Source organism: Rhinopithecus bieti, unplaced genomic scaffold, assembly GCF_001698545.2.
Source record: "Rhinopithecus bieti isolate Rb0 unplaced genomic scaffold, ASM169854v2 scaffold_5260, whole genome shotgun sequence".
Taxonomy (NCBI): Eukaryota; Metazoa; Chordata; class Mammalia; order Primates; family Cercopithecidae; genus Rhinopithecus; species Rhinopithecus bieti.
In genome coordinates this window covers 8,027,451-8,042,387 of record NW_016805896.1, presented here as the reverse complement: position 1 = coordinate 8,042,387, position 14,937 = coordinate 8,027,451, and the positions used below count along the sequence as shown (strand labels likewise).

Here is a 14,937-nt window from a genome sequence, read left to right as displayed (position 1 = left end):
CCCCCCCCCCACTCCCCCCTTCTTCCACTCCCTGCCCCTCCGACACCTGCAATGAGAGGGCTCTGCCACTTCTGAACTGGGTGACCTCAGGGAGCCTCAGGATCGTTGCTGGCCCTGTGGGAAGGACAGGCACAGCGCCCTCGGAGCTCCTGCAGCAGACGGGACATGGGCAGCCCTGCGGCACAGTCAGGTGCCCCCTCTGGCCAATGTCAGCTTCCTTCCCGGCCATAGGGTGAGGGAGCCTCTGGGTCTGAGGATACTGTGTTGAGATATTTTTCCTCCCATCCCCTCCTTCAGCTCTTCCCTCTGAGAAAGCACCACTTGCTCCTGCTCCCTCTCCTGGGGAAGCCTGTCTTTCGCTGGAGTGGGCACCCAAAGCTGGGACCCGGGGCAGGCCACAGAGGGATGGCTTGGCGAGGGAGGAGGTGCCAGGCATTTGCAAAGTGCTGATGGGAAACAGCGTCAGGCCCCTGTAGGGGCTCAGGGCCCCCTCCCAGCTGGCTAAGGAGCCCTAAGCCCCCTTCCTCCCCAAGAGAAGAGCCGGCCCCTGTCCCTAGCAGCCCCCTGTGCCGCCGCAGCTGCTGTTCCTTTAAGGGCCTCCCCCTCCCTCTTTCTCTGCTCCCCCCATCTCTGTCGCAGCCGAGGCTGTGGCTCAGAGCTGCATGGGGAGACGCCGCTGCAGGTCCGGTTTCTCGGTGTCTGGTCGGTGCCATCATTTCCCTGCCCCTCCCCCGCCCTCCCCAAGCTGGTCACTTCCCCTCCCCCTCCCCCTCCCCACCGAGGGGGCAGGGGGCTGGGCACGGAGTCTCTATGATGCCATGTGCGGTGTCTGTGCCGGGTGGCGGGGACCGGGGCGGCAGCGAGAGGAGGCAGTGGAGCTGGGAGAGCGGTGGTGACCGCTGACCGCTTGCCCGGCTACTCCTCCGCTCCCTCCTGCCTGCTCCTCCGCTCCCTCCTGCCTGCCTCCTTCCTTTGGGGCTGGCACCCAGACCCACCCCCACCCCCTCCCCGCCTCCTCGAGCCCTCCCAGCCTCTCACGTAAGCCTCCCCTCCCCACCTGCCTGGTGGCTCCCTCCCCTCCCCCATTTGCATCCTCCTCCTGTCCCCTCTTCCTCTCTGTCCCTCACCAAGCCATCCCCTCCTTGCCTCTCCCCATCCCTCACTGGCCTGCTCCTGCTCCCCTTCTCCCATCCTCCCCTCCCCCGTCTCTGCCCAACTGGCCCCCTCCTGACTCCCCAGTTTCATTGGACTCTCTGGCCCCATCCTGTCGCCGCCCTGTCCCCTTTGTGCCCCTTCCCATCGTTTTCTCCCTCCTTCCCGGGCTTGGCGTCCCTTCTCCACCCCTAACTCCTTCCGCTCAGCCTCCCTGACCCTTCACGGCCCGCCTGCCTCCCTGCCCAAGTCCTCAGCCACCATGCTGACCCCGATGGTGGCCGGGGGGGTGGTGTTCCCCGGACTCTTCCTCCTCTCCAAGAATACGCTCCAGCGGCTGCCCCAGCTGCGCTGGGAGGAGGCCGACGCGGTCATTGTCTCAGCCAGGTAAACCACTTTCCTTCCCCTCAGCCCCTCTCTGCTTCTTGGGCTTCTCAGGGAACGGAAGGGACCTGGCACTTCTCTGGACCCTCAGTGGGTGGGTATTGGGAGTTCCTATGGGGGTTGGGGGCTTTACCCCCAGGCTTCCTCTCTTCTCACTGCCTGCCTTGCTCACTGTCCTGGGAGACCTCGTCCAGCCCTGCCATCTGGTCTACTAGTGTTCAGCCTGCCTGTCTCTTCTTCCCGGTACACCCTCCCACCCTCCAAAACAGGGCCGGCGTGCAGTGAAGACACTCCTATAAGACATTGGGGACCGAGGCCAGGGCAGACAGCTAGGTGTCATTCAGGGCGAGTGTTTGGGGGCCAGGGATGGAGGAGTGGATGGTGCAACTGTATACCCCTAGATCAGGGCCAGAGTGCAGAGTGGAGGCTAGTGGCAGTCAGGAGACAGTGGGAGAGTGACTGGGGAGCTCGGGGTCACAAAGGGTCCAGAGTGAGGCCTGCGTCATGACTGGGCAGGGGAATGGGGCAAGAACTGGCCCAGGCTCCCCTCGTGAGGAGAGGTCCAGGCCAGCAGCTCACTCTCAGTGGGGTCTCACCTCAGGATGGACACCCTGCCACCCTGAGAAGAGGGAGACTCAGTTTCCACAAGTGGGGAAGGGAGAAGGTGGCAAGGAGTGGGGTGGACTGAGGAACAGCAGCCGAATGGACCAGAGAGCCGTGAGGTGCCTGTGGTGGGGCACATTTCAGACAGCCCAGCCTTGGGAGAAGGCGGGCAAGGACTGGTCCGAGAAGTGGCTGAATGCAAAGCGCAGTCACTAGACTAGCAACGAGGAGAAATCAAGGCACACGCCTCTTCCCTTCTGCCCTTCTAGCACGCCTCCCTCTCTCTCCTAGGCTGGTGTCCTCTGTCCAGGCCATCATGGCCTCCACTGCTGGCTACATCGTCTCCACCTCCTGCAAGCACATCATCGATGACCAGTAAGTGCCGCAAGAACCCCCTTGCCCAGGTGCCAGTGGTTGGTGTGTACACATAACCCTGGAAGACCCCACATCTTGGAGGGAACTCTGTTCATGATCCCCAAGCCCTTAACTTGGACGAGCAAGTTCACTGCAATAGCTGCAACTCAACACCTGGGGATAAATTTATCCCGTCCTCTCCTTAAAGGTCAGAACCAGGGGGAGAAGGAGCGGGGATCACAGAGGATCCTCAAAGCGCTTCCTAATTGGCCTCCAGGTCTCCCGTGTTGTCGTGGGTTCCCCACCTCTTCCCTGCCTTCCGCCCCAGGAGGCAGATCCCATTTCCCTCCAGCTCCCAGATGGAGTGCCCCCTCCTCATGCTGGGCTCACCCCTCAGGCCCTCCCAGAATCCAGGCATCCGGCACCCACTCCATGCGTGAGGGAGAGGAGACGGGAAAGATGACACGCACAAGGCCACACACGGCCAGGCAGTGCAGGAGGGGATGAGGGCGAAGAGGCCAAAATGTGGCCAGGCAGCTGCTGCAGTGTCTGGTGCTTGCCAAAAAGGCCCAGAGGTGTGCAGGCAGGAGGCGGAGGACGGAGAGGAGAGGGGCCCTGTCCGTGGTGCTGACGACTGCCCTAGGTGACTCATGGGTGGCCCATGGCAAGTTGCCTCGGAGGTGCCCACAACACCCCCTTCGTAGCTTTCAGTGCCATTTCCCGTCTGTGGCAGTCCCTGAGTCCCAGGGGACATTCTCTGGACGCCCCTGACGGGGGGTGCCCTGTTTCTGTTCGCCGCCTCTTTTTCCGAAGATGAGTTGCCTCTTCTGTGGTGAGGCAGCGGCCCTTCCTGGAAGGGCTTCATCGAGAGGAATTGAGTTAAGTGGCAGCTGCAGAGGACAGTTCTTGGCTTAACTCTTTCTTCACACCCTGCCCAGGGACTTGGCTGCTTCTTGGCCTCGGCCTGCCCCTCCCCACCCCTTCTCCAAGCTGAGCCTGGGATCCAGCACTTCCTCCCCAGCCTTCACATGCAGAGGTCACCTTTTGGCTTCTGCACCCACTCTGCTCCCCAGGCCCCCTGTGTCTGTTCCTGTCCTTCCTCCCTGCTTTAATCCTCAGGTAGGTGGGGAGGATCCGGGTTAATCCAGGGCAGCAGCTGTTCCTACTTCTGAGCACCTAATTGCCAAGAGGGTGGGGATGGGATTTAACACCTCACATGACAGCCCAGGGCCTGGTGGCCCCTCCTGGTCTCCTGCACCAGCCAGCAGGCCCCATCTCCCATCACCTCTGCTGGGCCTGCATTGTGAGCAGCTTCCTTCCCTGACTCCTCCAGGCCACTTGGACCTTTTCTCCCTGTGTTCTTGCCTCGCATTCTCTGCAGCTGCTCCTCCCCTCTCATCTTTCCCTGCCTCTGGGCCGCAGCTCCACACCACTGCATCACAGTCTCAGGTTCCCTTTTCCCTGGTACCGTCCCTGCTGAAGAATGGGCTGGCTCCACTCACAGGCTGCCTGCCTCAGGCTCCCCAACCTCAGAGGCCTCAGCCCCAACTTCTCCACAGCTCTCTCCACATGCCTTATGTTTAGTGATAACTTCTGGCTGACTCTGCTTTCATCCCTCCTCCTCCGTGTGGGGCGAGGACCTTCTGCCCCCACCCCAGACCAGTCTCGGGACTATAGGATTTAAGAGAAACTGCCAATGTGCTGACTCCAGAAGAAAAATGCTGTCTTGTCTATTCATCCATTTCTCATTTTTGTTTACTCTCCACGTACATGGAACTTTCTCTGTCCTTGGCTCCTTTTGTTCTGCATTTTCCCCTTAACGCTTGGCTGTCCCTGAGAAATAACACAAAACAGAAAAGAGATGGGGTCACTTTGGGGCAGGGCGAACAGCGCTGACAAGACCCCTCACTTGCCAACAGGGCCTGTCTTTGATGCCTCTTGGATCTTCTGGGGACAGTGGGGATGACAGTGAGGGCTGTGGAGCCACTGCCCATGTCCCTTCCTTGGCCAGGTTACCTAGCCCGTCTGTGACTCACTTCCTCACCTGTACGGTGGGGGTTATGGCCACACCTACCTTTTACAGGGTTTTGGGAGGGGTAAATAAGTGCATGCATGGGAAGTTTGGAAGAGCGCCTGCCTCAGCAGGCAGGAATGGGGGTCCACCCCTGTGACCTCTCTCTCCAGCACTCTCACCCATTCAGCTGTTGCTGGTCCTAACTTCATGGTAAGGTTAGGACAAATAACCATGGCAAGGAAGGTCCCACCTGCCTGGCCTGGGCTTATTTTGGCACTCTATCTGTGCCTTTTGGTCTGTGGGCATCTTCTGTTCTTTTCTTTTCTCCCCACTGTACTGCAGAGAGAGAAGAACATGGGTGGGTTCTGAGGCCACAGGTTTGAATGCCAGCACCATCGCTTACTAGCTGCGTGACTGCGTGAGCTCGGGCAAGTTTCTCACCCTCTACCCTCTGGACCCCTCATCTGTACCCGAGACTCCACTGCTGTCCAGGGCTGCCGTGCCAACCCCTGAGATCTGCCCTCGCTCACTGGTGTCCCTTTTCCTCCTTGCTCCCCACAACCCACCCACCCCTTCCCCCTCCTGTCTCTCTGCCCAACAGACACTGGCTGTCCTCTGCCTACACGCAGTTTGCTGTGCCCTACTTCATCTACGACATCTACGCCATGTTTCTCTGTCACTGGCACAAGCACCAGGTCAAAGGGCATGGAGGGGATGACGGAGTGGCCAGAGCCCCGGGCAGCACGTGGGCCATAGCACGTGGCTACCTGCACAAGGAGTTCCTCATGGTGCTCCACCATGCCGCCATGGTGCTGGTGTGCTTCCCGCTCTCAGTGGTGAGTCCCAGGGAGCTGGGAGGGCGGGGTGTGGGTGGCCTGCTCCTTGGTCCCACTGGTGCTGGCAGGAACCTGGGAAGCCCTGGGTCTGGGTACTGGCAGCCAAGTAGACCCAGCACGTTTCCAGGGAAAGCTGTGGACAGGCAGGGTTCACTGAGCACCAGCCCAGGGGCACCAGGGTGTGGGGGCAGCCTGGCCCCGGGCTGGACAATGCCCGGCTGCAGCACTTTGGATCTGTGGTTGCACATCTCTGAGCCTCAGTTTCCTCACCTGTTACATAAGGAACACAGTCTTTCTGCAGGACTGTGAGAGGGATGCAGCCAAGTCATGCACCTGCTCCTGCACCCAGGTGTTCTTTCTCTTTTTTCTCTTTCCAAGACGGAGTATCTCTGTGTCGCTCAGGCTGGAGTGCAGTGGTGTGATCTCGGCTCACTGCAACCTCTGCCTCCTGAGTTCAAGTGATTCTCCCACCTCAGCCGCCCCAGTAGTGGGGATTACAGGTGCCTGCCAACATGCCTGGCTAATTTTTTTGGTATTTTTGGTAGAGACGGGGTTTCACCATGTTGGCCAGGCTAGTCTCAAACTCCTCACCTCATGATCCACCTACCTCAGCCTCCCGAAGTGCTGGGATTACAGGTGTGAACCACTGTGCCCAGCCCTGCACCCAGGTGTTTTGACATTCAGAGTCAAGCATCTCCAAAAGTGACAGAGGGGAAAGAGGAAGGGTGGGGGCTGCCTAAGAACCCAGGGGGAGCCCCAGCTCCTCACCTTCCTGTCTGTGTGCTCAGGTGTGGCGACAGGGGAAGGGAGACTTCTTTCTGGGTTGCATGTTGATGGCAGAGGTCAGCACACCCTTCGTCTGCCTTGGCAAGATCCTCATCCAGGTGAGTGAGCATGGGAGGGTGCGGGAGCCCGATGGGGAGGGCACGGGAAGGGGAGGGACCTTCAGGGTTGCTGCCAAGGGCTCTGGCCCCTTCGTCATTCCCCCGCTCACCCCTTGCCTTTTGATCTGGTGCTTGTGTCCTGGCAAAGTGTCTTGTCTGGGAGGAGCTGCCTGCTAGGGTTGCAGGGAGGCAGGGAGAGGGCCAAGGGGGGCTGAGCCCTCCTGCCGCCATGGCCACGGTGTCCATGTCCCCTCAGTACAAGCAGCAGCACACGCTGCTGCACAAGGTGAACGGGGCCCTGATGCTGCTCAGCTTCCTGTGCTGCCGGGTGCTGCTCTTCCCCTACCTGTACTGGGCCTACGGGCGCCACGCCGGCCTGCCTCTGCTGGCCGTGCCCCTGGCCATCCCCGCCCACGTCAACCTGGGCGCTGCGCTGCTCCTGGCCCCTCAGCTCTACTGGTTCTTCCTCATCTGCCGTGGGGCCTGCCGCCTCTTCTGGCCCCGCTCCCGGCCACCCCCGGCCTGCCAGGCCCAGGACTGAGGCCGGGGGCCAGGACCCTCCCCTCCCCACCCCACCCCGTGGAGACAGGGCTCTGGGGCTGATGGCTGGGTGTGGGAGCCAGGGTCCTCTTGCCCGGACAACCCCAGGACTGACGATGACCCTGAAAGGGAAGAGGCCCCACACCACGGGGACTGAGCTGGGGGAGAGAGGGAACCTCTTCTCCTTACTATGCCTCCTTCCTGCACACCCCTGCGCTGGAGGAGGGGAGGGAGCATCACCTCCCACCCACTGAGGGCAGGAGGGCTTGTGGGGAGGGAGACCGACAGGGTTTCAAGGGGACCAGGAGTCAGAATGTGGGGAGGCGCCTCTGCCAAGGCCATCCCAGCCCCTCTGCTGCCACCCCCCAGGGCTCCCCATCACCCGAGAGGAGAGGACGCCCAACTAACCCGGCTGGCCCTCGGGCCTCCCGAGTGGCTGGCTGCAACCACGGCTCCTCTCCAGGGTAGGCCAGCTTGAGGAATCTTATTTATTTTATTTATTTACCCAAATTTGAACTAGTCTGTTGGGTTGAGGGAGAGAGGTGGCTGCTACCCCTAAGCCTTCCCAGTGCTGACAACCCCGGGGGCAGGCGAGGGCGCCCAGTCCCTCACCATCGGCTGCACATCGCGCCCTCGGGCCCTGCCATGTCCCTGGTGCTACTGACCTCTCAAGGCTTCCTCCAATCTGGGGTCGGGGGACCCTGGGAGGTGCTTTACAGACCGCTAATAAAAGACGATCTGCGTGAACGCCACTAAGGCCCTCACCATCAAGTTCTTTGGGGCTGGGAAGGGAGGAGGTGGGGGACTTGGGCTGTGGGAAACGCACAGGGAGCGGGATCCCCAGCTCCTCGCTGGGCAGTCCGGGAGGAGAAAAGTGGGGAACTTTTGCTCATCGACAGGAGAGGAGGTGGGTGTGGGTGCTCAGGTTGAGTCCGGGGCCCCTGTACGGCTCTTTAGGCCCCTTTCTGGAAGTTTCTGTGGGGCATGGAGATCAGAGGGGAGAGGTCACACCCTGCCCCACTAGAACTGGCATCTTCAGCTGCTCCCAAGGAAGGTGGTGGTGGGTGGGGTTGGAGGAAGGGGGCAGGCCTTACATGTGGGTGCAGAACTGGAAAAGGAGAAAGAAGAACACCACCACCAGGAAGCCTATCAGGATGTGATGGAAGAGCCCGGGGCTGGAACCTGCTAGACAAGCGGGACCCTTAATTCCCTTCTGATGGCCCAATGGAAGGGTCGGGGGCTGCTCTCCTCCAGGCCCTGACAGGGAGGGAGGTCCCTTCTCTAGCTGGTTCATACCTGAGTTAACGAACATGATGGGTTTCTCTCCAATAAACTGGGCCACAGCCAGGAGCCTGGCTTGGTCCGAGTCTGGATAATCAAAGAAGTCAGGCCTGTCTAAGAAGCGCGGAGACTCTGTCCCCAGGGCTGACACCGTGGCACGCTTGGGTCTGGGTGCTAGGATCCAAGCAAAGTCTGTGACAACAGCCAAGCTGACCCCTGCCTTTATCTCTGAAGGCTGAAGCTGGCTCGGGACCCTGTGAGACCACCCAGCCTCATTGTGGAGGCTGTGGAGGGTCTTGATTTCCCTCAGGGTCAGCTGGGTGCACATGACAAGGCCCATGGTTGTCGGGGGGTGGGTGGGACCAGCAGGATGGGAAAGAAGAGTGGAGAGAAAAGGAGAGGGTGCAGGGTTGGCTTCCCAGTCCCTAAGTGGGCATCACCCTTTATGCCCCCAGAGCTGCCTGACTTCCTGCTGCTCCCAAGACAGCTTCTCACCAGTGTCTATGGCCCCTATTGCAGCCAGCCACACCCACACCAGCACCCATGGCCACAACTTCATGACTCCTATCATGAGGTGGGGGCTCTGTGATGTCACAGCCCAGAGCTGTTCTGATGGCGCTCTGGGGTGAGGGGAGAAAGTGCTAGGAGCTGGGACCCCTTCCCCATCCCTCACCCTCATCAGAAGAGGAGAGGAGAGGATAGATTGGGACCAGGGGAGTCTTTATCCTCTGGAATGTCGCTGATGATAAAACCATAATGGTGGCAGCCCCAGCGTTTACAAAGAGGAGAGATGTGGCAGGGCCATCTTGCTGAAAGCCAGAACTAAAGGAAGATGTGTTTAGACAACAGGCACAATTTGGGGTGGCGGCACTGGGCCACACACCTCCAGTTACCCCTTGGATCAACCACAGGTAGCATTTGTTTTATTTATTTTCATTTTTTTGGAGACAGGGTCTCCGTCTGTCACCCAGGCAGGAGTGCAGTGGCGCGATCTTGGCTCACTACAGCCTCCGCCTCCCGGGTTCAAGTGATTCTCCTGCCTCAACCTCCTGAGTAGCTAGGATTACAGCTGCCTGCCTGCCACCACACCCGGCTAATTTTGTATTTTAGTAGAGACAGGGTTTCTTTTTTTTNAAGAGGAGAGATGTGGCAGGGCCATCTTGCTGAAAGCCAGAACTAAAGGAAGATGTGTTTAGACAACAGGCACAATTTGGGGTGGCGGCACTGGGCCACACACCTCCAGTTACCCCTTGGATCAACCACAGGTAGCATTTGTTTTATTTATTTTCATTTTTTTGGAGACAGGGTCTCCGTCTGTCACCCAGGCAGGAGTGCAGTGGCGCGATCTTGGCTCACTACAGCCTCCGCCTCCCGGGTTCAAGTGATTCTCCTGCCTCAACCTCCTGAGTAGCTAGGATTACAGCTGCCTGCCTGCCACCACACCCGGCTAATTTTTGTATTTTTAGTAGAGACAGGGTTTCTTTTTTTTTTTTTGAGACGGAGTCTCGCTCTGTCGCCCGGGCTGGAGTTCAGTGGCCGGTTCTCAGCTCACTGCAAGCTCCGCCTCCCGGGTTTATGCCATTCTCCTGCCTCAGCCTCCGAGTAGCTGGGACTACAGGCACCCGCCACCTCGCCCGGCTAGTTTTTTGTATTTTTTTAAGTAGAGACAGGGTTTCACCGTGTTAGCCAGGATGGTCTCGATCTCCTGACCTCGTGATCGGTCCATCTCGGCCTCCCAAAGTGCTGGGATTACAGGCTTGAGCCACCCAGGGTTTCACTATGTTGGTCAGGCTGGTCTCGAACTACTCACCTCAGGTGATCTGCTCGCCTCGGCCTCCCAGAGTGCCCGGCCTATTTTATGTCTTTTCAGAGACAGGGTCTCACTCTGTCACCCAGGCTGGAGTACAGTGGTATGATCACTGCAGCCTGGAACTCTTGGCCTCAAATGATCCTCCCAAGTCAGCCTCCTGAGTAGCTGGGACCACAAGCATGTGCCACCATGCCTGGCTAATCTTTGCATTTTTTGTAGAGATGAGGTCTTGTTATGTTGCCCAGGCTAGTGTCGAACTCCTGGCCTCAGATGATCTTCCAGCTTCAGCCTCCCAAAGTGCTGGGATTACAAGCATGAGCCACCATGCCCAGTGGGTAGCATTTATTTGACACCTATTACTGTGCTGGCTGGACCCCATTTATGGCCAAGTTCCTTGCACAAATTGGTTCATTTACCCTTGCACTGACCCTCAGAGGCAGGTACTCTTTTTTTTTTTTTTTTTTTTTTGAGACAGGGTCTTGCTCAGTCGCCCAGGCTAGAGTGCAGTGGCACGATCTCGGCTCACTGCAAACTCTGCCTCCCGGGTTCACGCCATTCTCCTGCCTCAGCCTCCGGAGTAGCTGAGACTACAGGCGCCCACCAAAACGCCCCGCTAATTTTTTTGTGTTTTTAGTAGAGACGGCGTTTCACCGTCTTAGCCAGTATGGTCTCAATCTCCTGACATCGTGATCTGCCGGCCTCGACCTTCCAAAGTACTGAGATTACAGGCGTGAGCCACTGCGCCCGGCCTTTTTTTTTTTTTTTTTTTTTTTTTTTTTTTTTTTTGAGATGAAGTTTCACTCTGTTGGCCAGGCTGGAGGGCAGAGGCACAATCTCAGCTCACTGCAACCTCCGCCTCTTGGGTTCAAGCGATTCTCCTGCCTCAGCCTCCTGAATAGTGGGATTATAGACACGCACCACCACTGTCCGGCCAATTTTTGTATTTTTAGTAGAGATGGGGTTTCACCATGTTGGCCGGGCTGGTCTTGAACTCCTGAACTCAGATGATCCGTCCGCTTCGGCCTCCCAAAGTGTTGGGATTACAGGCATGAGCCACCAAGCCCAGCCCAGAATCAGGTACTCTTGCCTCCCTTATACACGGGAGGAAATCATGGCCCAGAGGGGAAATGTAGTGTGGGCAATGCACACTTCCTGGGGGCTGGTGTTCCTCTCTGAGGCTCCCCCTCGCATCGTGTCCGCAGATCAAGGGGCACAGGGCTCTCCCCATCCTCCCCCGATCCTGCCTCAGTGCTCAGCTGGGAACTACCCTGGGGTTAGGAACCGAGAGGAGTAGCAGGCTTCTCCCACTAGGTGGCAGCAGCGTCCGCGCCTGAGTCCCCGCTCCCACCCTAGGGAAGGCGTAGCCGGGCGGACTCCCGGGCTTCCTCCCGCGTCTTCCACAGGTTGCATCTGAGGCTGCAGGAAAACGGATGGCTGGGAATGGCCGTCGGGGGTTGGTCAGAGGAAGTCTCTAGGCCCTTTCCGAGGCACATCTCGGCCCTTCACGCATCCTTCGCAGACTCCGCTCCCTGCACCTCCGTTTCCTCTTCTGTGGCCGGCAGCTCCCCTGTGGCCACCCCATCTCCCGTCTCTGCCACCTCCCAACAGCCATTTCCACTCCTGCGGTCCCATATCGGCTAAGGAGAGCTCCCTTCTGATTGGCAGGTGGGCCTGTCTGTCACGGGCATGTTCCATCCCACCCAAGCCCAAGGACACTCCAGGGTCTCCTTAGTTTCACGACGAAGACGCGTGCTCAGCGGACTCTGCAGACCCAGTGTCGCGACTTCCCCCAAAGCCAGGCGTGTATCTGTGCGCGTGTGAGGTGCTCTGCAGCAACTCTATGCAGAGAACAGGTGGGCTAGGACTCGGGGTACTTGCCATGAACCGCTTCGAGTTCCTAAACAAGTAAAAAGCCCAGAGAGAGAAAAAAAAGGGGGCGGCGGGGCAGGGGTGGGGAAGGAGGGAAACCAATATCTATGGGACTGGCTCACGTAGGCTGCTTCCCCTGTGCTGCGCTGATGGCTTCCTTTTTTTTTTTTTTTTTTTTTGAGACAGGATATTGCTCTGTCTGCCACCCAGGCTGGAGTGCAGCCTCGACCTCCTGGGCTCAAGCGATCCTCTCACCTCAGCCTCCCAAGTAGCTGGCACGACGGGCGTGCACCACCACACCTGCTTATTTTTTGTTTTGTTTTGTTTTTTTGAGATGGAGTTTCGCTCTGTTGGCCATCCTGGAGTGCAGTGGCGCGATCTTGGCTCACTGCAAGCTCGGCCTCCTTGGTTCAAGCGATTCTCCTGCGTCAGTCTCCCGAGTAGCTGGGATTAAAAGCATGTGCCACCATACCTGGCTAATTTTTGTAGTTTTTTTTAGTAGAGACGGGGTTTCATCATGTTGGCCAGTCTGGTCTCAAACTCCTGACCTCAAGTGATCTGCCCTTCGCGGTCTCTTACAGTGCTGGGATTACAGGCATGAGCGACTGTGCCCAGCCTACTTATTTTTTTCTTTGTAGAGACGGGGTCTTGCTATGTTGCCCAGGCTGGTCTCAAACTTCTGGGCATAAATGATCCTCCCGCTCTGGCCTCCCAAAATGCTGGGATGACAGTTGTGAGCCGCCACGCAGGTCACTTATAAGAAAGAGGAAGGGATTTATCCAAAGCCGCAGGGCATATGAGAGGTGGCAGAAGGGACTGAGTAACGTGGTTTTTGGGTCAGGCGCGGTGCTCACGCCTATGATCCCAGCACTTTGGGAGGCCGAGATGGGTGGATCACTTGAGGCCAGGAGTTCAAGACCAGCCTGCCCAACATGATGAAATCCTGTCTCTACTAACAATCCAAAAAAAGGCTGGGCGTGGTGGCTCACACCTATAATCCCAGCACTTTGGGAGGCCAAGGCGGGTGGATCACCTGAGGTCAGGAGTTCAAGACCAGACTGACCAATATGGTGAAACCCCGTCTTTACTAAAAATACAAAAATTAGCCAGGCATGGTAGCATGCACCTGTAGTCCCAGTTACTCGGGAGGCTGAGACAGGAGAACTGCTTGAACCCAGGAGAGAGAGGTTGCAGTGAGCCTAAATTGTACCACTGCACTCCAGCCTGGGTGACAGAGTGAAACTTCATCTCAAAAAAAAAAAAAAAAAAAAGAAAAAAAAATTAGCCAGGCTTGGTGATGCGCGCCTATAGTCCCAGCTAATCAGGACTCTAAGGCAGGAGAATCACTTGAGCCCAGTAGGTGGAGGTTGCAGTGAGCCGAGATCACGCCACTGCACTCCAGCCTGGGTGACACTTGAGACTCTATCTCAATAAATAAATAAATAACCTGGTTCCTGATGCTGGGCCAGGGCTTGTGCCCCAGGACCACATGCAACTGCTCCTTGAGGTTAGCTGGGAGAAGGGACACAGAGCCTATGGCCTTTGGGGTTGACTTTTTTTTGTTTTCTTAAATGCTTCAAAAACATACAGCTACTATCTCTGCCAGAAAAGGCCGTTTCGACCCAAACAATGCATTACCCATTCATCCATTTATCCATCCATGACATAAATGTGCTGAGCTCCTGCTATGCACTGGCCGGACTCCATTTATGGCTCAGAAATCACCAGGGCATGGTCCTTGCCCTCAAGAGTGACAAGGGAGAGAACTCATAGATGCGCATCATTCTAGAGTAGATGGGCAACTCTGGGTTATCTACACCTGCTGTCTCCACTCCCTCACCTTTAATGGACTCTTCGATCTCTTCTTTTTTTGAGATGGAGTCTCATTCAGTCACCCAGGCTAGAGTGCAGTGGCGTGATCTCAGCTCACCGCAACCTCTGTCTCCCGGGTTCAAATGATTCTCCCACTTTGGCCTCCTGAGTAGCTGGGATTATAGGCACCCACCACCACGCCCAGCTAATTTTTGTATTTTTGGTAGAGACGGGGTTTCGCCACGTTGGCCAAGCTGGTTTCAAACTCCCGACCTCAGGTGATCTGCCTGCCTCTGCCTCCCAAAGTGCTGGGATTACAGGCGTGAGCCACCGCGCCTGGCCAATTCTTTGACCTCTTCTAATCTGGCTTCGTCCCCACCGATCCACTGAAGCCACTCTGATCAAGTCCATGAAAGAGCTCATAATCTGTCAAATCAAATGGTTCTCTCTCTTTCCATTCTGTCTGCCTCCCAGCAGGTGCACCTGTCCCTGACTCAGAGCCCCGGAGCCACACTCACCAATTCTTAGGACTCCTTCTCCAGCCAACTCAGCCTGGGGCCTTGTCTTGCTATCTATATTCTCTGCTTAGGTGATCTCATCCATACTCGTGGCTTTAAATACCATCTATATGCCAGTGACTCACAAATGTATATTTCCAGCCCAGACCTCTCCTCGGAGCTCCAGACTCTGAGATGTCTGTTTGTGATGTCCAAATACATCTCCAAGGCAATGGATCATAAATGGAGTCTTACTCCAGACCTGCTCTGCTCCCATCTTTTCGTCTCAGTGGATGGTCCCATCTTTCCTCTAGATGGTCTGCTCAACACAGAAACCTAAGAATCATCCTGAATCCTTATCTCTCACCTAATGAGCCCCAAATTGAGACCTGTTAGGCCAGGTTTGTGGGCTCATGCCTGTAATCCCAGCAATTTGGGAAGCCAAGGTGGGAGGATCACTGGAGGCCAGGAGTTCAAGGTTCAAGTGAGCCATGATTGTGCTGCTACACTCCAACCTTGGTGACAGAGAATCACATCTGTAAAAAAATAAGAATAAAAATATCTGTTGGTTTAATGTTCTTTTCTTTCTTTCTTTCTTTCTTTCTTTCTTTCTTTCTTTCTTTCTTTCTTTCTTTTCTTTCTTTCTCTCTCTCTCTCTCTCTCTCTCTCTCTCTCTCTCTCTCTCTCTCTTCTCTTTCCTTTCTTTCTTTCTTTCTTTTTTTTTTTTTTTTGACTGCATTTCACTCTGTTGCCTAGGCTGGAGTGCAGTGGTGCAATCATAGCTCAGTGCAGCATCGACCTCCCAGGCTCAAGCGATCCTTTCACCTCAGCCTCCCAAGTAGCTGGGACTGCATGATCAAGTCACCACGCCCAACTAATTTTTTTTTTTTTTTTTTTTTTT

The 14,937-nt window shown here is 56.7% G+C and overlaps 2 protein-coding genes and 1 long non-coding RNA gene across 7 annotated transcripts in view; 2 read left to right on the top strand and 1 right to left on the bottom strand.

Moving 5' to 3' along the window:
• The window catches only part of TLCD3B (TLC domain containing 3B), a 25,906-nt gene extending 18,386 nt beyond the window's left edge, over positions 1-7,520 (top strand). For 3 of the 4 annotated variants that reach the window (XM_017874105.1, XM_017874108.1, XM_017874104.1), the window contains 4 exons: positions 2,431-2,514; positions 5,109-5,343; positions 6,132-6,227; positions 6,484-7,520. In XM_017874105.1, coding sequence (XP_017729594.1) covers positions 2,431-2,514; positions 5,109-5,343; positions 6,132-6,227; positions 6,484-6,768 — 700 coding nt within the window. In that variant the 3' untranslated portion in view covers positions 6,769-7,520. Of the gene's footprint in view, positions 1-638; positions 1,540-2,430; positions 2,515-5,108; positions 5,344-6,131; positions 6,228-6,483 lie in introns of those variants that run through there. The other variant, XM_017874106.1, reaches the window with a different exon arrangement.
• Positions 2,521-8,956, bottom strand: FIMP1 (fertilization-influencing membrane protein 1). 2 transcript variants are annotated; one of them, XM_017874123.1, is made up of 3 exons: positions 8,544-8,956; positions 8,064-8,222; positions 7,268-7,949 (listed from the first exon to the last, which is right to left on the bottom strand). In XM_017874123.1, the coding sequence occupies exons 1-3, from the start codon at positions 8,725-8,727 to the stop codon at positions 7,858-7,860; spliced, it is 435 nt and encodes a 144-aa protein (XP_017729612.1). In that variant the 5' UTR covers positions 8,728-8,956; the 3' UTR covers positions 7,268-7,857. The 2 variants fall into 2 exon arrangements, with proteins under 2 accessions (XP_017729613.1, XP_017729612.1); XM_017874124.1 differs by lacking the exon at positions 7,268-7,949 and adding an exon at positions 2,521-4,326 and having other exon boundaries at positions 8,064-8,578.
• A 1,945-nt stretch (positions 8,957-10,901) lies between these two features.
• On the top strand, positions 10,902-11,956 carry LOC108530935 (uncharacterized). Its single transcript, XR_001886025.1, has 3 exons — positions 10,902-10,935; positions 11,524-11,711; positions 11,914-11,956. It is a non-coding gene; the product is annotated as an uncharacterized LOC108530935 (long non-coding RNA).
• Positions 11,957-14,937: the final 2,981 nt, after the last annotated feature.

Bases quoted from the DNA above. Each gene is read 5' to 3' on its own strand.
- FIMP1 (XM_017874123.1), bottom strand. From the start codon at position 8,727: ATGAGGGTGAGGGATGGGGAAGGGGTCCCAGCTCCTAGCACTTTCTCC. The intron at 8,223-8,543 runs GTGAGAAGCTGT...CTTGGATCCTAG, and splicing joins AATAGGGGCCATAGACACTG to CACCCAGACCCAAGCGTGCC. The intron at 7,950-8,063 runs GTATGAACCAGC...CTTGTCTAGCAG, and splicing joins CATCATGTTCGTTAACTCAG to GTTCCAGCCCCGGGCTCTTC.